At 42.7% G+C, this 24,062-nt stretch overlaps 1 protein-coding gene across 2 annotated transcripts in view; it reads left to right on the top strand.

Moving 5' to 3' along the window:
• ARSJ (arylsulfatase family member J) overlaps positions 1 to 20,146 on the top strand; it is a 294,161-nt gene extending 274,015 nt beyond the window's left edge. For both annotated transcript variants that reach the window (XM_069242078.1, XM_069242084.1), the window contains exon 2: positions 17,613 to 20,146. In XM_069242078.1, the coding sequence (XP_069098179.1) occupies positions 17,613 to 19,059 (1,447 nt within the window). In that variant the 3' untranslated portion in view covers positions 19,060 to 20,146. The remainder of the gene's footprint in view (positions 1 to 17,612) is intronic.
• Positions 20,147 to 24,062: the final 3,916 nt, after the last annotated feature.

Raw genomic sequence — 24,062 nt, 5'->3', positions numbered from 1 at the left:
GTTGACAATGCCATTAATGGTGTTGTCGTTTTTCCGAGAATATCTGTTTAGTTTGAAAAAACAGTAAACTCAGAGCATTTTTTTCTCATAACTGGCGCGCATGTTAGAATCCTTCTTTTTTTGCCAACTAAAATATGAATGTCTGAGGCGTTAATGTAATCAGTGACTACAAGTCAGACTGGGTAGTATCCCAGTGGGTTTTTAGTTAATTTAGTGACTGCCTAATGAGAAAACAATACTGCATTAATCATACAAACATATTCAGGGACACTGTATAACTATATCATATATATTAAGTGATTTATTAGACACTTATATTAAGTGACTAATTATGTAACCAATAGGGGAAGAATCCATCTGTGGTGCATTACAACTCGTTATTGTGAGGTTAAAAAGTCCTTATTACTGATACTTTTTTATCCTGGTTTTCTGCGTCTCACAATTGCCAGTTGTAGGTTATGCCTCCAAAGTAGTCTGTTCTACCTCAGCACTGGTTGGCTTCCTTCTCTGCTAGTGGACCTTTTTCAGCTTCCTGGAAGGCAGATAAGTATCACAACCAGAACTGTGGAACAATGGTTCTCTTACCCCAGCAGTTATTAACCTGTGGTCTGGGGACCCCTGGGGGGCCTCAAAGCCTACTCATGGAGTCTGCTACAATTTAGAAAGTTAAATAATCTTAGCAGATATATGCAAATTCTATAACTAAAGAAACAAAATATAACAATTACATTTTTAAAACCTTCTCTAAAAAAGAAATGAAATTAGAGGATAAAAATTACATTCCGATCCTCAAATTGATTTGTGGTAGCAAATGTAAGTGCATCAAACAGAATACAGTATGAACGTTGAGTGCCTTCCATTGAATTCAGAAAAGCTCCAGCCTTCCCATTCAAATTAACATTTTTATTTTTTGTAATATTCGTTTGTGAATACTTCATCATTTGAACATTTGTTAGATGAATACTTGTTTCTGTCTATTAAGGGTATTATTTTGCAGTTTAAATCATGAAAAATGCTGAGGCCGGGATCCCTGGTTTCCAGTAATGACTCTTTTGGGGTCCATGGATTCTAATGATTCTATGGGTGTCCCTGGGTTCCAATAATGATAATGTGGGGTTTACAGAAGCTAAAAGGTAAATAATTACTGTTCTAGAGTCCTCTATTAGACTTACAATGGGTGACATGCTAGTAAATCATCCTTAAAAGCTCCCCAGCATCTTTTATTCACAATACTCAGGATGTTTGACATGGCAGAATAGGCAGAGATTAAGAAGTAGACCTCTTCTTTCAGTCAAAAGTGTGACTCACATTAATTCACTGATGATGAATCATGCAGACAATATTCCGAATCACATGAACACCAGATCTAAATTAGGGGCCTAATGTTGGAAATTTCCCTTTGCTTAACCCCTTCACTGCCAGGCCTTTTCCCCCTCCTGTGCAAGGCCTTTTTTTGCCTATTTGGGGCAGTTCGCGCTTAGGCCCTCATAACTTTTTGTCCACATAAGCTAACCAAGCCAAATTTGCGTCCTTTTTTCCCAACATCCTAGTGATTCTAGAGGTACCCAGACTTTGTGGGTTCCCCTGAAGGAGGCCAAGAAATTAGCCAAAATACAGTGTAAATTTCGTTTTTTTCAAACAAATGGGAAAAAGTGGCTGCAGAAGAAGGCTTGTGGTTTTCCCCCTGAAAATGGCATCAACAAAGGGTTTGCGGTGCTAAACTCAGCAGCTTCCCAGCTTTCAGGAACAGGCAGAGTTGAATCAGAAAACCCAATTTTTCAACACAATTTTGGCATTTTACTGGGACATACCCCATTTTTGCAATTTTTTGTGCTTTCAGCCTCCCTCCAGTCAGTGACAGAAATGGGCATGAAACCAATGGTGGATCCCAGAAACCTAAACATTTCTGAAAAGTAGAAAAAATTCTGAATTCAGCAAGGGTCATTTGTGTAGATCCTACAAGGGTTTCCTACAGAAAATAACAACTGAAAAAGAAAAATATTGAAATTGAGGTGAAAAAAACATCAATTTTTCTCTACGTTTTACTCTGTAACTTTTCCCTGCAATGTCAGATTATCGAAAGCAATATACCGTTATGTCTGCTGGACTCCTCTGGTTGCGGGGATATATAGGGCTTGTAGGTTCATCAAGAACCCGAGGTACCAAGAGCCAATAAATGAGCTGCACCCTGCAGTGCGTTTTCATTCTTTACCGGGTATACAGCAATTAATTTGCTGAAATATAAAGAGTAAAAAATAGCTATCAAGAAAACCTGTGTATTTCCAAAAAGGGCACAAGATAAGATGTTGAGGAGCAGTGGTTATTTGCACATCTCTGAATTCCAGGGTGACCATACTAGCATGTGAATTACAGGGCATTTCTCAAATAGATGTCTTTTTTACACACTCTCCTATATTTGGAAGGAAAAAATGTAGAGAAAGACAAGGGGCAATAACACTTGTTTTGCTAATATATGTTCCCCCAAGTCTCCCGATAAAAATTATACCTCACTTGTGTGGGTAGGCCTAGCGCCCGCGACAGGAAACGCCCCAAAACGCAACGTGGACACATCCCATTTTTTTGAAAGAAAACAGAGGTGTTTTTTGCAAAGTGCCTACCTGTAGATTTTGGCCTCTAGCTCAGCCGGCACCTAGGGAAACCTACCAAACCTGTGCATTTTTGAAAACTAGAGACCTAGGGGAATCCAAGATGGGGTGACTTGTGGGGCTCTGACCAGGTTCTGTTACCCAGAATCCTTTGCAAACCTCAAAATTTGGCTAAAAAAACACATGTTCCTCACATTTCTGTGGCAGAAAGTTATGGAATCTGAGAGGAGCCACAAATTTCCTTCCACCCAGCGTTCCCCCAAGTCTCCCGATAAAAATGATACCTCGCTTGTGTGGGTAGGCCTAGCGCCCGCAACAGGAAACGCCCCAAAGCGCAATGTGGACACATCCCCTTTTTTGAAAGAAAACAGAGGTGTTTTTTGCAAAGTGCCTACCTGCAGATTTTGGCCTCTAGCTCAGCCGGCACCTAGGGAAACCTACTAAACCTGTGCATTTCTGAAAACTAGAGACCTAGGGGAATCCAAGATTGGGTGACTTGTGGGGCTCTGACCAGGTTCTGTTACCCAGAATCCTTTGCAAACCTCAAAATGTGGCTAAAAAAACACATGTTCCTCAAATTTCTGTGGCAGAAAGTTCTGGAATCCGAGAGGAGCCACAAATTTCCTTCCACCCAGCGTTCCCCCAAGTCTCCCGATAAAAATGATACCTCACTTGTGTGGGTAGGCCTAGCGCCCGCGACAGGAAACGCCCCAAAGCGCACGTGGACACATCCAATTTTTTGAAAGAAAACAGAGGTGTTTTTTGCAAAGTGCCTACCTGTAGATTTTGGCCTCTAGCTCAGCCGGCACCTAGGAAAACCTACCAAACCTGTGCATTTCTGAAAACTGGAGACCTAGGGGAATCCAAGATGGGGTGACTTGTGGGGCTCTGACCAGGTTCTGTTACCCAGAATCCTTTGCAAACCTCAAAATTTGGCTAAAAAAACACATGTTACTCACATTTCTGTGGCAGAAAGTTCTGGAATCTGAGAGGAGCCACAAATTTCCTTCCACCCAGCGTTCCCCCAAGTCTCCCGATAAAAATGATACCTCACTTGTGTGGGTAGGCCTAGCGCCCGCGACAGGAAACGCCCCAAAGCACAACGTGGACACATCCAATTTTTTTAAAGAAAACAGAGGTGTTTTTTGCAAAGTGTCTACCTGTAGATTTTGGCCTCTAGCTCAGCCGGCACCTAGGGAAACCTACCAAACCTGTGCATTTTTGAAAACTAGAGACCTAGGGGAATCCAAGATGGGGTGACTTGTGGGGCTCGGACCAGGTTCTGTTACCCAGAATCCTTTGCAAACCTCAAAATTTGGCTAAAAAAACACATGTTCCTCACATTTCTGTGGCAGAAAGTTCTTGAATCTGAGAGGAGCCACAAATTTCCTTCCACCCAGCGTTCCCCCAAGTCTCCCGATAAAAATTATACCTCCCTCACTTGTGTGGGTAGGCCTAGCGCCCACGACACGAAACGCCCCACAGCGCAACGTGGACACATCCAATTTTTTTAAAGAAAACAGAGGTGTTTTTTGCGAAGTGCCTACCTGTAGATTTTGGCCTCTAGCTCATCCGGCACCTAGGGAAGCCTACCAAACCTGTGCATTTTTGAAAACTAGAGACCTAGTGGATTCCAAGATGGGGTGACTTGTGGGGCTCTGACCAGGTTCTGTTACCCAGAATCCTTTGCAAACCTCAAAATTTGGCTAAAAAAACCCATGTTCCTCACATTTCTGTGGCAGAAAGTTCTGGAATCTGAGACGAGCCACAAATTTCCTTCCACCCAGCGTTCCCCCAAGTCTCCCGATAAAAATGATACCTCACTTGTGTGGGTAGGCCTAGCGCCCGCGACAGGAAATGCCCCAAAGCACAACGTGGACACATCCCATTTTTTGACTGCAAAAAACAGCTTTGTTTTCTAAGTGCCTACCTGTAGGTTTTGGCCTCTAGCTCAGCCGGCACCTAGGGAAACCTACCAAACCTGTGCATTTCTGAAAACTAGAGACCTAGGGGAATCCAAGATGGGGTGACTTGTGGGGCTCTGACCAGGTTCTGTTACCCAGAATCCTTTGCAAACCTCAAAATTTGGCTAAAAAAACACATGTTACTCACATTTCTGTCGGCGAAAGTTCTGGAATCTGAGAGGAGGCACGAATTTCCTTCCACCCAGCGTTCCCCCAAGTCTCCCGATAAAAATGATACCTCACTTGTGTGGGTAGGCCTAGCGCCCACGAAAGGAAATGGCCCAAAACACAACGTGGACACATCAAATTTTTTCATAGAAAACAGTGCCTACCTGTGGATTTTGGCCTGTAGCTCAGCTGGCACCTGGGGAAACCTAGCAAACCAGTGCATTTTTAAAACTAGAAACTCAGGGGAATCCAAGATGGGGTGACTTGTGGGGCTCTGACCAGGTTTTGTTACCCAGAATCCTTTGCAAACCTCACAATTTGGCTAAAAAAACACATTTTCCTCACATTTTGGTGACAGAAAGTTCTGGAATCTGAGAGGAGCCACAAATTTCCTTCCACCCAGCGTTCCCCTAAGTCTCTCGATAAAAATGGTACCTCACTTCTGTGGGTAGGCCTAGCGCCCACGAAAGGAAATGGCCCAAAACACAACGTGGACACAACATATTTTTTCACAGAAAACAGAGGTGTTTTTTGCAAAGTGTCTACCTGTAGATTTTGGCCTCTAGCTCAGCCGGCACCTAGGGAAACCTACCAAACCTGTGCATTTTTGAAAACTAGAGACCTAGGGGAATCCAAGATGGGGTGACTTGTGGGGCTCGGACCAGGTTCTGTTACCCAGAATCCTTTGCAAACCTCAAAATTTGGCTAAAAAAACACATGTTCCTCACATTTCTGTGGCAGAAAGTTCTTGAATCTGAGAGGAGCCACAAATTTCCTTCCACCCAGCGTTCCCCCAAGTCTCCCGATAAAAATTATACCTCCCTCACTTGTGTGGGTAGGCCTAGCGCCCGCGACACGAAACGCCCCACAGCGCAACGTGGACACATCCAATTTTTTTAAAGAAAACAGAGGTGTTTTTTGCGAAGTGCCTACCTGTAAATTTTGGCCTCTAGCTCAGCCGGCACCTAGGGAAGCCTACCAAACCTGCGCATTTTTGAAAACTAGAGACCTAGTGGATTCCAAGATGGGGTGACTTGTGGGGCTCTGACCAGGTTCTGTTACCCAGAATCCTTTGCAAACCTCAAAATTTGGCTAAAAAAACACATGTTCCTCACATTTCTGTGGCAGAAAGTTCTGGAATCTGAGACGAGCCACAAATTTCCTTCCACCCAGCGTTCCCCCAAGTCTCCCGATAAAAATGATACCTCACTTGTGTGGGTAGGCCTAGCGCCCGCGACAGGAAATGCCCCAAAGCACAACGTGGACACATCCCATTTTTTGACTGCAAAAAACAGCTTTGTTTTCTAAGTGCCTACCTGTAGATTTTGGCCTCTAGCTCAGCCGGCACCTAGGGAAACCTACCAAACCTGTGCATTTCTGAAAACTATAGACCTAGGGGAATCCAAGATGGGGTGACTTGTGGGGCTCTGACCAGGTTCTGTTACCCAGAATCCTTTGCAAACCTCAAAATTTGGCTAAAAAAACACATGTTACTCACATTTCTGTGGCAGAAAGTTCTGGAATCTGAGAGGAGGCACGAATTTCCTTCCACCCAGCGTTCCCCCAAGTCTCCCGATAAAAATGATACCTCACTTGTGTGGGTAGGCCTAGCGCCCACGAAAGGAAATGGCCCAAAACACAACGTGGACGCATCAAATTTTTTCATAGAAAACAGTGCCTACCTGTGGATTTTGGCCTGTAGCTCAGCTGGCACCTGGGGAAACCTAGCAAACCAGTGCATTTTTAAAACTAGGAACTCAGGGGAATCCAAGATGGGGTGACTTGTGGGGCTCTGACCAGGTTTTGTTACCCAGAATCCTTTGCAAACCTCACAATTTGGCTAAAAAAACACATTTTCCTCACATTTTGGTGACAGAAAGTTCTGGAATCTGAGAGGAGCCACAAATTTCCTTCCACCCAGCGTTCCCCTAAGTCTCTCGATAAAAATGGTACCTCACTTCTGTGGGTAGGCCTAGCGCCCACGAAAGGAAATGGCCCAAAACACAACGTGGACACAACATATTTTTTCACAGAAAACAGAGGTGTTTTTTGCAAAGTGCCTACCTGTGGATTTTGGCCTCTAGCTCAGCCGGCCCCAGGGGGGGCAGAAATGCCCTAAAATAAATTTGACCCCCCCACCCCTCCTGCCCGGGAGCGACCCTTGCCTACAGGGTCGCTCCCCCTGCGTGACATTGGCGCCAAAAAACAAATCCCCGGTGCCAAGTGGTTTCTGTCCCCAAGGGTGGCAGATTGACCTAAAATCGGCCAATCTGCCCCCAAGGGGGGCAGAAATGGTCTAAATACAATTTGCCCCCCCCCAGGGCAGAGACCCTTGCCTGATGGGTCGCTCCCCATCTCTAAAAAAACAAACAAACAAACAAAAAAAACCAAAAAAAATAAAAATTGCCCTGGCGCCTACAGGTTTCTGCCCCCGGGGGGGGTACAAATAGCCTAAAATAAATTTGCCCCCCCAACCCCCACCCCTCGCCCCGGGAGTGACTCTTGCCTATGGGGTCGCTCCCCCTGCGTGACATTGGCGCCAAAAAACAAATCCCCGGTGCCTAGTGGTTTCTGCCCCCTTGGGGGCAGATTGACCTACAAATTGGCCAATCTGCCCCCAAGGGGGGCAGAAATGGTCTAAATACAATTTGCCCCCCAGGGCAGCGACTCTTGCCTGATGGGTCGCTCCCCATCTCTAAAAAAACAAAAAAAAAAAAAAAAAAAAAAAAAAATTTGCCCTGGTGCCTAGAGGTTTCTGCCCCCCCTGGGAGCAGAAATGGCCTAAAGCAATCCGGCTTTTGAAACCCTGGGAGAGACTTCAAAGGGAAGGAAATACATTTCCTTCCCTTTGAAACCCCCCGGGCCTCCCCCACGTGATTGAAAGAGAAATGCTTTGCATTTCTCTTTCAATTGCGCTGGAAGCAGAGCTTCCAGCGCGATGGGGGAGGCCCCTGTGACAAATCAGCGCGCGCTGATGTCACGGGGGGGTGAGGGAGGGAGTCGGGGGTGGATTTCCCCTTCCATCCCCGCCTTGGGGGGGAGGGGGGTGCACAGAGGGGGCGCGCTAGCGCTCCCCCAGGTTCCCGTGTGCCTTGGACGAGGTGACCTCGTCCAAGGCACACGGGAACTGTAGCCTTGGACGAGGTCACCTCGTCCAAGGCACAGAACCGGTTAAAGTGATCATAAATTGCACACTGATGTTTTGCAAATGGAAAGGAATTTTATGAGCTACCCTATCTATTAATAGGTTGGCTCACAAAATTCCAAATCATGGTGGGTCGCAATCCGATTTGCCTAATCATTATTCATCAGGTAGGTCACCAATTGCAAGTCACTGAATGCCATCAGGCTTGTCATTGGTCCCATGGACCACTTTCTACTCCCAACAAGTGTTTGTTAACATTAAAAAAGGGGGAAAGGTCCGTAGTTGACCCCTTTCTTTTTGCGAATGGGTGGCCACCTGTTTTGCAGTGTTGGTATAAATTCAATGTTTTGTGAATCACTTATCAGTAACAGAACATTGATACATACCTTAATGTATAGCTATTTGGAAGGAACACACTAAACATACTCTTTCCACATAGAAATTTGTTATGGGTTTCTAAAGCCATTTTGTGATTCAGTTGTCTGTTACTGAATTGCAAAATGAGTTTACTACATAACAGAAAGCCATTTTGTAGTTGCAAACTTTGTGAATTGGTCAATAGCAGGCTTTATGACCACAAACTGTTTTTTTAATTATATCCGGCCCTTAATTTTTAGTTATTTATTTAATAATCTGCTTTGTAAAGCATGGGCTAAGCCCCAAAAATAATGGAGCTCTTCACATTTAACAATAAGAATAAATACACGAAAGAAGATAGAGGAGGTTTTGCAAAGGAAGGACAGAGAGAGAAAAATTAGTTAATTAAGGGACATTCTGAACAGATGTGCCCTTAAGATTTTGTAAGCAGACACCAAGGTGGTGTCAGGCCTAAGATTATCCTAAAGATGAGCACAAAGACTTGATTCTTGGCACAAGAAGGATTGGTTCATTGTCTTGTCACTTTTAGAATTTTCAGGATTACAAGAAACCTATTTCTTGTGTCTCTTTTTTCGCCAGCCCAGTGCTGTTGATTCCAGTATGCAAGGCATTTTGGGTAATAAGTGTCTTACTGAAGTGAATTCAAGTTTACCAAGTGTAGCAACTAGAAGACTGTTAGAATCAGCGAGTTATGATCTATTTTCTTAGTGGCTGTAGTAGTGCAACCAGCTGTATGAAGTGTGGCCTTGAGAGGTGTGGTTATTGATTCAAGCAGACCGGATAGTATTGTATTGCTGCCAAATAGATTGAAAAGCACCATTGTTTGCACAACTTTTGAAATCTAATAGAGTGTTGGATGGTTTAAGCTTCATTGGTAGAAGAAGTTGGAAGGAGGCGGTTGGATTCATTTTGGAAATGTGATGTGTCATATTTAGTTTTTGTTCAACAATGTAATGAATTGTTACAGGGAATGGGACCACAGTAGGTAAAATACCAAGGTCTGTGATCACTTCAAGCTATTCCTAAGCAAGGAGTAAAGAGATTTTGGAGTGCAGAAGAAGGAATTAAATTTTTGTAGCAGGTGGACATTAAGATTTTACAGTAGGCATATAGACCTCTTCATTGAGAATTTATTAAAGAACATCAATGGCATGTGTGCTTCATTTGTGAACAAATCTATACTGTAAAGACCTTAGTAGGTGAAATAAATTGTGGAGAAACATGTTTTCCATAATGCTTCCAATGAAAGGAAGACCCTAGGTTTTACAAGTTTTGAGAGGCAGATTTGGTTTCTTTTGTTGGGGTTGATTTGTCCAGATGTTAAGATTGAGGGAAATGTGCCTTCTACATGAGGAATTGATGATTTTGAGAATTATAGGGCCTAAGGGTAGATCTTGGGCACAAGCTTTTATTGTTTACTTGTATTGAGTGCTTGTTATGTGTAGATGTTTGGGTGGAAGCAGCCATTTGTGAAAGAAATTGATGTCAAGTGATTTGAATGTTGACAATTTTATGATCTTCCCTTTTGGTATTTCGAGAGACCTAGTGGATTGCAAGACATTTTAGGATCTTTAAGTACTGGTAGAATCTCCTGAAAGTTGGTAGTGGCTCAGCAAGTGGTAAGCATGGTCAACTTGGGATTTTGGGCTTTTTTATTCAACCAATGCACTACTTAATGTTTGATAAAACACTCTGGGCCTGATTTAGAGTTTGGTGGAAGGGGTTACTCTGTCACAAACGTGACAGATATCTCATCTACAGTGTTACAATCCCATTATAGCCTATAGAGATCTGAAAATGGCAGACGGAATATCCGACACATTTGTGACTGAGTAACCCAACTTTAATTCTGGCCCTCTATGTTGGTTGCATACATTGTTGATTTGTTTATTGATATGTCACTTTTATGAGATGAAGTAGGTCATTATGGATTGTTTTCTGAGATGTTAAAACTTGTAAAGCTTTAGGTATTTTTATTTCTTCCAAGTTTTATTAATTTTGAGGTACTTTTGTAGAGTATAAAGGTAGAGCAATGTGGTCTGACCCGTCTTTTGATTAGGCTTTCATGATTGAGCTTATTAGAGGGAAAGATAAAGCTTTAAAAGTTGTTACTAGATTGTGTGTTTGGAAAGAGACGATTAGCATTAGGTCATGTAATGTGTAGGTTTATTTTAGTTTGAAAGAGATTAGCTGCAGATTTGTATTTCTGAGGCCAAATTAAATGCAGGATTTTCTTTCAATATTAATTGCTGCCACAGTAATGGGACTTGGATTCAGCAGCAGGCTATCAGAGGCCAGTTCAGGTTTCTAAGTTAGATTACCTTCTGTTTGAATTTTGAGGATTACATCCTAATCCACAGTTCCATAAATGACCACAATACAACAGGTATGGTTGCATACACTTTCACAGTAGTCATAAAATGAGCCAGTTCATATTTGTTGGTGTTTGTTCTAGAAGATAATGTGGCTCTGTCCGTTTAGCAGGTATCAGTCTACTGTAAATGTCAAAATAATAGACATTCAAAATTAAATATCAATGGTACATAACGTATGAAGAAATCATTTTATTGAGTAGTGTTGCTTGCACTTGCTGTCCCCCCTCACCTTTAAGAGCCTCTCCCCTCCTTGCCAAGTGATCTTCTTGGATCACGCAGACACAAATCTTGAACTTCCCCACATTTCCGCCTCTCCCGTCCAGGTTCCCGTCAACCCTGCCCCCATTGTCTATCCGTCCTCACCTGGAGTGATGGAACCCCTTGAGTTTATATTTTGTACTGTGTATGACAATTGCAACTGTGTTCATTATAGGTTTTGCCACTACCATGTTGTATAACTGTTGAAAAACCTTAATAAAAAGATGGTTTAAAAAAAGAAATAATTTCATAAACATTTGCTCATACATTCTGCTGAAAATGCTGCACCCTCCTACAAGTTACAAAGGTTTCCATTGATGTCTGCCTCCTAGGAGTTGGTGTAGGCTTCCTCTAAGCCTCAAATGGGCTGCTTCTTAATTCATATGTGGTGGTACATGCTGGAAAAGTGACCTTGTTGCAGTCATACCTTAATGATTAGAACACCCTGGAAGTCTTGGAGGTGACAAGGATTTGTTGGATATGTTACATGTCAGAAGCCCTAGCATGTGATACAGTCCCATAGTCCTGAATATGTGGAAACGTCAGTCATCAAATACTGCAGATTGTACATGCATATATCTACTGATTTGATTCACACCGGCACTTGCCTTTCTTGAATAGATGACTGACAAAATGAAAATAGGTCAATAGAGAAGAGTGCGCTCAATATTCAGGAGTTTATAGTGGAAAGTAGACTATAAGCTCATAAGATCATACCTATCAATCACAATAGCTGCAAGGCATAGAGACAGGAAGGGCGATCTCACACAGAAGGGACACAATTCGATAAGAGAGAGAAGTAGTGGTGGATCTCAAGAAGGCATGGTATGCACTGCCCAGTCATTTCTGGCAAAATTGCTACAGCAATATGAAAGTTACTGTCATGTCAGGCCGAAATGCTGAAGTTGTATTTCAGACGAAAAGTGTGTAAATGATTGCTGGGATACTAACCACAGTACTTTATAATCACTGTTACAGGTCATGGGTAGCTAGCTCAGCAATGTGACCACTCAATAAATTAGCTTTCCATCTAGTATGCAACCATTGGTAGGACATCATATTTTGAATGCATTGGCATTTCTCCAACTTAAAGTTTGATAAACTCAGTTAGATTCAATTTTTTAGTTAAACTTTAGGGGCAGAATAGCATTGAGTACAGTGATTGTATCAGAGAAAGATGATATGCTAAACATTCATCTGACTTTGCAATAATAATAGAAGCAAGCTTTTGGCACTGCATTGATGTGCAGCATCAAAAATAACCTTGGAGTGACATACAGGAGATACCATTCTGCATGACTCATTACCACACCCTTAGTATGGTTCATTTATACTGGCTCCAAGTTGTGGCCAGGGTGAAGTTTAAGACTCTCACTATGGTTCACAAAGCAATTTAGATTGAAGGCTCAAAAGGTCTACTGGATATATTGGTCTGCAGTCACCAATGAGTAAGCACAGGTCAGCTGCAGCCTCTTCTAAGCATGTCTTAAATGGAAGGAAGTCCACTTGGGTAGCTTGGTTGTATGTGGAGCTAAATACTGCATCTCTGTAAAAGAGACTCGAAATCTTTGGGAAGCTCAAAATCTTGGGAAGAATTCTCAAGACTTAGCTATTTAGGGAGTCATTGCTGTTGCCGGAGCAAGGCTGTGGTTCTACCTTGTCCCCACTTGCATGGCCATTAGGGCCCACATACTTATAGGGTTTACTGTCCATGTTTGCTATGTGGTGCACTTTTAGATTGGTGTGCTAGGTGCAGAAAGAGACAGTGCACCCTATTTGAAGTAATGGCCTGCCTCCAGCAAAGCCACCAACTTGTGCCTGACATTGGGGGCAATTCATTAGTGAAACGCACACAATCTGTTTGAAGCAGATTGCCAACCTTTTACTGCGTGATGATAAACCGGTCAGCTTTCAAAAGGAAGGCAAAGATCCCTCTACTGACAGGTGCAGAGAGTGCCTACACCAGTTTGCAGGGGAGATCTAGATGGTCCACACCTCTTGAAGACCTCTTACCAGCTGCGCCTGCATCTGTAATACAGTGCATGCACAGCTGCAAAATGTTAAACATTTTCATGGAGCCATGTCGCCACGCAAATGATGGGATGCCCGCTTGATATTGTGCCAATGCACATGAAATGCTAGTGCAGCCTCTATTCCAGGCGGTGCTACATAAGCACCTGCAGCAGCTTCTGCAAACCTAACATGCCACAGGCACACCGAAAGCGGCAGCACAAGGTGATTGCGCTGCAGGGGCACATTGTGTAATGCTATGCAAGGACCTGCATCCTGCGCATCCTTTGGGATGCCTGTTTTTACCATGTCTACAAATGGATGTTACTAACATAGCTTAAGCTTGAGAAACTTCTTAAAAAGGCTGATAGGTACTACTAATCCACTCTAGTGATCACATTCATGTTCTTTTTGGCACACTGTTCCATTTATCATCATGTCTTTAAGAGCAAAAGAATGCACCAACTCTGATGTATACAAAAGTAACAACATGTCTTGGAAGAATCAATGGTCCGCTCAAATTCCAGTTTGTTATAACAACTGTGTTTCAGCACCTTGTTCACTCAGAAACCTAATAGAGATTGTGGTGTTGTTATGTGTTGAGCCTTCCAGTGATGAGCCTCTAACTGACATTTTAAATTGATCAAGGCAAATTTTCAAACAATAATGTTTAGGTTACTCGCCCATTTTTAAAGGAATTTACAGACACAGGTTTGTTTGAAACACTTTTGCTTGGATATTAAACGTGTTTTGTTGAACAGCACTTTCATTATTCCCCAATTCAAAATCAATCTTTCTTGACTTTATTGGCTATAACAATTCAATAGGATGCACCTTATCTTTCAACTTCTTAGAAGCAGTGGAATGCTGCCATTTTCATAAATCAGCATGCACAGAAGCATTGGTTGTAACCAAGTATATTCTGCAGAAATAGTGTGTAAATAGTGGTATTATGCTTAATTCTAACCTTTAGAATAAGGGTGGCAGAAATGCCATTCTGATATTGTCAAAATTATATTTTTTTGAAATGACACTAAAATATCACCAAATTCTAATGACACAAGACATTAGTATTGTAACAGTGACTTGAAACAAGAGTTCTTTATATTAGATCACTCGCTTACATCCCCAGTTAAATGGCATCATGAGGAGGCAATACTCAGTGATACTGCCAAATGAACAAACAGGAAGGTAAGAATATAGGCAATCTTAAAATCTAAAGAGGTAAAATGAACCGGTTATTTGTACCTGGTAAAAAGGAGGAGAGCGTACTTTTACCCCCTATGCAACTCTGGTAACATTGAAAACATTTTACATAATCATAGGGGAGGACGAATATGTATCACTGCTTTTTGATCCCAGTAACATCACAGGAAAAGATATCATGTCCTTTCACACATGACATTTGGCTGCGGAGTTTGTTGCTACTAAGTGAATTGCTTCAAAATTTATCAGAAGGGTTGGAGTATCATCTCCTGCACTTGTACATGACCATCAGCTCTCCTTCTTAGTTCCAGTAAGATGTGGGTTAATGCCGAAAGTGATTGAATGACTACACTTCGGGACACTAAGCTTAGTCTCAATACCAGGACGTTGGTTTGAGAGACCAAAAGAGATACAATTGCTTTAGTCAAAATGTTGATACATTCAATTCGATAATTCAAAATGCCAACACACATTTTTGATTCTGTAGGTAAAAAATACTTGTACCAAAACAGTAACCAATACTCCTTTACTCCACAAAAATATTTAATCATTAATTAAAGCATGCTACCATATCTGTCTTTTTATCATCATTGACAAGTTACCATGGCACGTGTCTTTTAACCATTAAACCATTCCCACAATATGCACCTTGGTCTCCACATTTCCAATATTAAAATATCAGAAAAGGCTCTGCAAAGTTCCAGCTGTTGCTCAGACTATGTAGGCATATCACAAAGTGCTGTAGTGCAGCTGCATTTGCTGCTAGTGAAGAGCAGACAGAAAATCAAGGACCCCTGCATAGTGCAGCAAGAATACCACTTTAAATGCCATACGCTCCTTATCTAAGCAGTCATCTACTATTTCCCCTCATGGACTAAATCAGAGTTATTCCGAATTAAATGCGTGAACTTTAAAAATGTGATTGCATAAAAACACGTGCGCAGATGTGGCCTACTTGAGTACACATGTTCTTTTTATGACCCCAACTGTTCATCTGGCAATCCTACTATTCAAAAGAAAAGTTGGAAATGGCTGCACTTTGCCCTAACTGGTCAGGGTTGAAATGCAAATGGAAACAGTAATTATTTACGGTGCCAAAAAATATATAAATGTTTCTATTCCCTTAAGGCCTCTATTAAATTATGCTTTATTTAAGTATGTGAATCCACAATGAAAAGAGAGACATATGTACATAATAAGCATTTAATAACATGACAACTGCTGCAGCTGGTGGCTCACCAATGAGATCAATAGAGGTAAAATGTAGGGATGGGTGAAACATTTTGCTCTGCTGAGTTTGTGGAGTTTTGCCCACTTTGCATTCCGCTAGGAGTGCAGAGTTCTGGCAAAACTCCACCAACCACGATGTGGCGGAGTTTTTCCTCACATGCGGCTCGCTAACATTAAGTTGGCAAGCAAGAGCGAGAATTGGCATTCCCTAGTGAGATTTTTGGGCTCTCAAACACCTTCTGGCAAGATCTCACAATGCGGGCAGTCACAGCAGGCCACGACCGTTTGCATTGAGAAAGCTGCCCCTCCAGTAGAAAATCTACTCGGGTGGTAGAAAGAAGCAGTGCCCTCTGGTGCACCTCATGGTGCCATTTGCACTAGATTTTCAGTGCAGAACAGGCTCCCGGCACTAACAATCAGCTCAAGCAGCGCAACGTGCCCAAATTATTTATGGAATGTGCAGAAATCTGCAGATTAAAACTCCTTGAGTTCCACCCACCCCTAGTAAAATCCCCTCCTGTGAAATATATTTGGTTTCTATGCGAAGTGTGATTAATTGATAGCCCAATGTCAAGTCAGGTTCATTAGGTGTCTGCATTATGCATATACTTTATGGCCTGAGATAATATAATGAGTTGATTTAGTAAATGTTTTACAGATCAGAGTTTAACATATATTTATAAAGAGGCAAAACATAAATCATAACTGAGCAACATGAGCCTTTATTGCCATGAAGGGATTCTGGTGATATTTACAAATAGAAGGCTGAGGGCTGAGTTGTTTGTGTCACCTGAACCCCAAAATGGCAATATACGCCCTATGTTACACTACATGATGTTATTTTATGTTATATTATGTTAAACTCGCTATCACCTGGAAAGGTATACTGATTCTGACCAGGTGTGAGTCTAGCCCTACTTTGGTCCCACTGGGATTACTCGAAAAGCTTGGTCTTCAACTTCTTGTGGAATTCAAGTAAGGAGGAGGCTCTTATGATTTCCCCTCACTCAGCTGGAAGACTGGCAGACCTTAGCTGCCCATTCCTAGTCAGAGTCAAATGTTTTGCAGAGCTTCTGCTCCACACACAGCCTGACTGTCTGCTTGACAGCTGACAACTTTGATGGCCTTTAGCTCCCCTTCTTATAGTCTATTTCCAGGCCTCAAGTGTGATTTAGGGTGTAGTTCTTTGAAGTTTGTGTTGCGGGTCTGCTTCCTATTGAGTGCTCTCTCCTCTGCCGTTCCTGCAGAATGCAGTCTGTCACAGCCAAAGTGACTAGAGGTTCTCACCTGGATGTGAGCAAGAGTGATATCAACAGATTATGCCAGGGATTCAGCCCTACTCTTTAGGATTCTCTTATCAGCCCCAATCTCCTTCCTGAGATGTGCCCAGGCCCCTATTCAGTGACCTCTCTCTGAATGAAAGACCATTCTTTGAACTACAGTGAAGAGCCCGATTCTTCCTTCTTCCAGTGTGTCCCACTCAGCTCACAGGAGTGTAGCAATCCACTAATATGCCAAGGGGGATTCTTGTACCTTCTCATGCTCCTCCGTCAGCCCTCGGTCTTCCAAAATAGAACCTAGAATCTTGCATGTATTGCACCATTCACAGGAACAGATACACCCACCACTTGCATTTAACAAACATGCACTGCACACCGCTACATCTTCCATGTATTGTACCATTCACAGGCACTCATACACCCAGCACATGTATATATTATGCATGCACATACGCACCGCACAGCACACAAGCTAACCTGATGTAGGCCACTGGTGAGTTAAGCACACAGCAGCGGAACTTTATATGAGTGAGCCTGAATGCCTTGCACCAGTGACACTGGTGAAAAGGCCTACAGTAATGCTGCTTAACACCTGGCAAAGGTAGTGGCCTTTATAGTGATTAGGGTAGTGCTTCGGTGCCCATTTTGGTCCAAGACCGAAATTCATGAGACAGGCATTTGTAATGGCACACATGCATGATCCGTGTTCACCCATGACAGCAAAATTATGAACCAGGAATCCAGATATCATTACAGTTGGGGGCTCTCAGGGTAGGGGTACACATTGTTCACCATATGAGGGACTTTTCCATTCTAATAGACCTCTTTTCCATCGAATGCGAGTTTTGAAACTACTGGCAAACATTTAAGAGGAAGGCTGTACCATGTTATATAAATAGTTATATGTATGATGTATACCAATTAACATGTCTCGTATCATATTCGGTTCACTTGCTCTTTCATTCATTATTGCTTTGTTTTTCTCTTTTCAGGTACCAGATACACACAGGTCTTCAGCATTCCATCATAAGGCCCTCTCAGCCCAACTGTCTGCCTTTGGATAATGTAACCCTTCCACAGAAGCTAAAAGAGGTTGGCTATTCAACGCACATGGTTGGAAAGTGGCACCTAGGTTTTTACCGGAAAGAATGCATGCCAACACAGAGAGGATTTGATACGTTTTTTGGCTCACTTTTGGGCAATGGAGATTATTACACACATTATAAATGTGACAGCCCTGGCATATGTGGATATGACTTGTACGAGAATGACAAAGCAGCGTGGAATTATGACAACGGTGTATACTCAACCCAATTATACACACAAAGAGTGAAACACATCTTAGCCACTCATAGCCCAAAAAAGCCCTTATTCCTATATATAGCTTACCAAGCAGTTCATTCACCTCTGCAAGCACCCGGAAAGTATTTGGAAAAATACAGATCAATCCCTAACATAAACAGAAGGAGGTATGCTGCTATGTTGTCATGCTTAGACGAAGCAATCAACAACGTCACTCTTGCCTTGAAAAGATATGGCTACTATAACAATAGCATTATCATTTATTCTTCAGATAATGGGGGGCAACCACTGGCTGGAGGCAGCAACTGGCCTTTAAGAGGAAGCAAAGGCACCTACTGGGAGGGAGGTATCCGTGCAGTTGGATTTGTCCATAGCCCCCTTCTAAAAAATCCAGGTTCAGTATGTAGAGAGTTGGTGCATATCACTGACTGGTTCCCAACTTTGGTCACATTGGCTGAGGGGCAGATAGATGAAGATATCCAATTAGATGGATATGACATATGGGAGACGATAAGTGAAGGCAGACGGTCTGCTAGAGTGGACATCCTTCACAATATTGACCCCATTTACCTCAGGGCTAGAAATGGTTCTTGGACAGCAGGTTTTGGTATATGGAACACAGCAATTCAGTCAGCGATTAGAGTAAATCACTGGAAACTTCTCACTGGCAATCCTGGCTACAGCGACTGGGTGCCACCTCAGAGTTTTAGCAATGTTGGTCCCAATCGCTGGAATAGTGAACGTATTTCTTGGACAAACGGGCAAACGGTGTGGCTTTTTAACATCACAGCTGACCCATATGAACGAGTAGATCTTTCACGTACCTATCCAGATGTAGTGAAGCAGCTACTTCGGAGACTTTCTCAATACAATAAAACAGCTGTCCCAGTTAGATACCCACCCAAAGACCCCAGAAGTAACCCTCATTTAAACGGAGGAGTATGGGGACCATGGTACAAAGATGTGGCCAAAAAAAAGAAGCCAAATACGTGTATGATGGTGGGAAAGAAAAAGAAAAAGAAAAACGAGGAGAAAATAAATCTAACACATGGGCAATCCATAGGTTGCCATGCACGTCTTGTTGGTGGGCTGACCTACAATTCTGCATCTGATGTCTCTCGATCAACCATTGCCTAACGTATGCCTTTATCATGACTAAATTACCCAGCAACAAATTGGTTTTCTGCATTGAATTTCTTGTTTATGAGTGTCTGAGATTTGAAGTACTGTGACGTATTCTAAACTTGATGTAGTTCTTAAACTATGACCTCATATGTGTAACGGTGCTACGGATTAACGTTATTTTGGGAAGTTTCTAAACATATAGAATCAAAAACCGACAGCATTACTTCACATCATCCAAAGGACCATCTAATATTTCAAAAAGAGACAGCGCTCTTGCCATCACAAAAAGCCGTACGACCAATTTTAAATGAACAGTAACATATTATATTACACAATACATATAAAGAGGAAACTACGAAACAATATTAGGCCAAAAAGAAATAGACTGCATTGGGGTATACCATATATATCATGTTGAGGCGCGAAGGATACGTTTCCAAAATGAACTCAAGACAGCAAAGTAGGCAAGAAATGTTAAATAAAGAAAGCTGCTTCTTATTTTTTTTTATTTAAAATATTTGTATGTGGGGTTCTCTTAACTTGGTAGCGTGAACCCCTTTTTCATTCAAGTAGAAACACGTTATTTCACAAAGATTTGAAGATGACACCGTCAGCACGTGCCTGGAATTATTTTCTGACGGTTGCGGCCGAGGGCCGCCCTTCAAACACGCTGCCAAAGTGAATGTTACATTTAAACACTTTAATAGAACATGACACCCTCCTGCCTAAAGTAAATAGTTTATAGTACCGACTTCGTGGTTTCATATGGAAACTGTTAGAGGCGTTTGATATAGATGAATTTTATTTTCTGTTTCACCTCCCATGGAGAACTTTATGTGTGCATTCCAGAAAGGATAAATTACTGTAAATATTAAGATTCATCTAAAATATTATGCCAAAGAAAAAAGGGGATTCAGGTACATCTTGTTTTTTGGTGTTGCACATTGTCTTTACTGATTTTGAATGTATTGAGATGGGTATATTTTACTCAGTGGTCTTTTGGAATACTGCAATACGTCCAAGAGCCATGAGTGCAAACAAAACTGCTCTAAACCGTTTTTAATTTATTTATGTATTAAAATGTTTTACTTTTATGGCATTCAAACTTCGTGTCAATGGTGTTCTTGCTGTCAACAATTATATCTATTTAAGATGTGCTGGCTGGAGAAAACATACATTTTTATTACCTTTCAGTTTCTACCATGCTGACCAAACCACAAGCCAGTTCATCAATGTCCAAAAATCTCTACTAATTAAACTCAATACTTGTGCCCTCTAGCGCCTTCTTTTTCATGTATTTATTCTTTTTTATTTATGAACTGCTACGTCCTCCCTCACCTCACTTTCAGCCTTTTCATGCAGTAGCTCAAAGCTGATACTTTAAATGATCGAGTCACAAAGTTGTGTGCACACTAAAACATTTCAAACCACCTGACTTATGAGTTTACATATATATATCAAAATACTTGCATTTACTATTCTGGCATATTGTATTTATTACACCAGTATGGTTTAATATTATGTGGACTTCTTCCAGGCAAGGATAACAGTCAAATTGTATAGGGTGACAAATAGGCCAACAACATATATATGGGTATTTAGAAACCTTTTCAAGACACATGCTCACAAATACAATTAGAGATTTCCCCCATTTAAGGACAAAGGAAAATCAATATGGAAGGTGGATTGTTGGGCCTGGCACTTTTTACAGGGTCACCCCCAACCTTTTTGCCTCCCTCCTCCTATTTTTTTCTGACCCTTTTGATTGACGTTAGGACTCTGGGCACTTTACCACTGCTGATCAGTGCTAAAGTGCATGTGCTCTCCCTTCTATACTTGGTTTAATTAGCTTACCCCTGATTGGCACATTTAATGGACCAATAAGACCCTTGTACAGTGGTATCCCTATACCCAGGGCCTGTAAATTAAAGGCTAATTGTGGGTCTGCAGTGCAGCTTGAGCCACCCACAGAAAGAAGTAGCCTTTCAAACCTGTCTTAGGCCTGTTACCATCGGGCCTGCATGCACAGTTTACTGCCACAGGGACCTGGCATCTAAATTCAGTTGCCAGGCCTGGACCTCCCCTTTTACTATGTGTAAGTCACCCCTAAGGGAGCCCCTAGCTAGCCCTATGGGCAGGATGCTGTGTGGGTAAAAGGCAGGACATATGCCTGGTTGTGTGGCCTGTCCCGGTAGTGACAAACAGCCAATTTGGTACTTCACTACTGTGGATGCTGCCCTTCTCACAGGATTGCATTGGAAATTACCTAACATATGTCTAAGTGGTATTGTCTAATCTATGAGGGGAAGCGTAGGCATGTTTCCTGTGGTTGCAATGGTAGTGAGAAATGCTGCTTACTGGTGTAGGTGGATTTTTTATTACCGTTATAGAAATGCCACTTTTATAAAGTGGGCATTTCTCTCTGCTTATGCAGCTTAACTCCAATCCACGTCTGGGGCAGTGTGACAGTGGGGCTTTGTGCATACCTTTCAGACAGCCTGTACACATGGAGGGTGAAGGTGTCACAGAGGTCCATCTGCATATTAAATGGTTCTCCTGGGCTGAGAGAGGCGGGCACACCTGCATTTGTAAAGGCTGTGCCCTGGCCTCACACAAGATGTTTGTTTACCCCCACTGATGTCTGGAGCCTGTGCTGGAGGAGAAAGGGGACACTCCTGGAACTGGTCTGTACTGGTTGAAACACCTACTCACCCTTTTGTGGAGACTGCACAAAATGAGTATAAGTATAGGGGACCTTCACAACCATTTGGATACCATTTTTGGAACAGGGACCGAACCTCTGCCAGAGAGGCTACTGAACTGCACAAAGGGCTCATCTGGACTACCCTTCTGGTTGTTGCACTGCTGCCTGGCTTCTGCTAGGTGGCACCTTTGACTCATCAGGATCACGTTTCTGTTTACTGACCCGCTGACCAACTGCCCTCTAGGCTTGAACTGGACTGGCTTGGCTGGGTTGTATGTGGTGATCACCCCTACCTGCCTGTTGGGTGCTGGCCTCCCTGTCTACTACTGCCTGCCTTTGTTGCTCCCCCCGAGTGCTGCAGTGGAGCCCAGCACATGGGGAGCACTGTGCATTGCTCCTTGTTTTATTTTTCCTCAGCACATGGAAAAGTGATTCATTCCTGCAATAGTGTGAACAAAGAGCACCTTTTAGTGCCCCCGGGCCCCCCGCAATCCCATGCTTCTACTACTAGACTCCTGACTCACAATGTGGTGCTCCAAGCAGCTGTGTGCTCACACCGCCACTACTCCAGCCTTCACCCCAGAGCCCCGTGTGGCCACCATCGCCCGTGAAGGTCAGAAGATAGTCTACAGCGGCTGCGGAAGCTGGGCTGTTATTTCCCCCACAGGGAGATCGGGAAGAGTATATGAGTGCCCTCACCTGTGGTAGCCTGCCAGTCTGGGGGAGCCATTGATGTGGCTCAGAGGGTGGGAAGGAGACCTCGACGGAGGTCCCATCGCTGCCAAGCCCCCTCATTGCTTTCCAAAGAGAACTACTGCATTTACCCTAAGAGGAGCGCAGGAGCTCCTTGGACATTCGTGGTGAGTTTTTGCTCACACAATATCGATTCTCGGACGCACAAGAATTATCATCCAAAAAGGGGGATGTTGCCTTACCTGAGTGACAGGAAGGGGAAACCTCAATCGAGGTACTGATCCCTTGGCAAGCCCCTCAGTCCTAACAAAGTTGCTGCTGGAAATTACCGTAAGACACGTAGTAGGCACACTGGTGTGCCTTCAGCCCAGTTTCAGTTTGATTACCATGTTACCTGTTATCTAAGGTGCACTGTAAATTCACTGTAAGTAAAATACACGAGGTGCCTTGTTTAGTAACGCCTATCTGAGTAGCCCTGCTGATGATAACATTTATTCTGCTTGGCTTTGGTGCCTGACACATGTCAAATGGGAGTGTTTCATTTTATGTACATACATGATAGTGTCTTGGCCTTCCTGCTAATGTGTTCACTCTGACTGGTGCATTTTTGGTAATAATAATGACAACCTGACTACTGCTTGTGTTACAGAATACCAGTAACCTCTATGTTTACCTGACTACTGCTTATTTTGGCAGGGTACTAAAAACCTGTGTTATTTTCTGACAACTGCTGTGTAGCATGCAGTGCTTAATTTGTGCTTGTTGTTGCTGGTGCTGAGCACCGGCACTTATTTTTGAGGGCCGGCGCTTAGACTTCTCCCTCAAGCATTTGCTGTGAGCAAAAGACACATATGGGAAAGACGGAGGAAGAGAAAAACGAAAAAGCTTCACAAAGGGAGAAAGTAGAAAGCTATAAGAGTGAGCTGAAGGGGCAGAGAGTGGCTGTAAATGGATTGAAGAGTCCTGAGATGGCTTCATGATTACGCTGCTTCAGTATTCCGTGCTTGCACATTTAATTGCAGCAGCCTCATGTTTAAGAGGAGGGCTTTGGGCACCGGCACGTTTTTATTTACAAATTAAGCACTGGTAGCAGGGTACTAATGACACATGTCGTTTGTGGTCTAATAATGTTTTATGCAATACAGTTTATTTTTATATAACTGGGTGTTGTGTTTCCTTTGTGGTATACTTATTGTGCTACGTGTGTTGTGTGTGTTGTGCCATTGCTTCACACATTGCCTCTGGGATATGCCTGACTGCTCGCCCATAGCTACCAAGGAGGTGAGCAGGGGTTATCATGGGTGTGTAACTCCCTCACACTGACTAGAAAGGGTGGGTTCTGCCTGGCTTAGGTGCCTACCATAGCCAACCAGAAACCCCATTTCGAACATGGAGTAAGAAGGATACTACTGGAAGGGAGGAGCACATCCACGGGAAATTTATTTTTTCCAAAGAAAGGCACATGCTAATATGTGCAAATAAACTAATTTACACATCTATTTCTATATTTTACATTTTGAATTGTGAAAATACAGATTTTTGTGAGTAGTCCTTTCCCGGGTAATCTTGTATCATTCACTGGGTGTTCAATTGTAGCTTTCTAGAGGGCAATATGCCA

This window comes from Pleurodeles waltl, chromosome 1_2 (genome assembly GCF_031143425.1).
Source record: "Pleurodeles waltl isolate 20211129_DDA chromosome 1_2, aPleWal1.hap1.20221129, whole genome shotgun sequence".
Classification (NCBI taxonomy): domain Eukaryota; kingdom Metazoa; phylum Chordata; class Amphibia; order Caudata; family Salamandridae; genus Pleurodeles; species Pleurodeles waltl.
The sequence above is the reverse complement of the archived record's forward strand: the minus strand, read 5'-3'. Positions and strand labels throughout refer to the sequence as shown.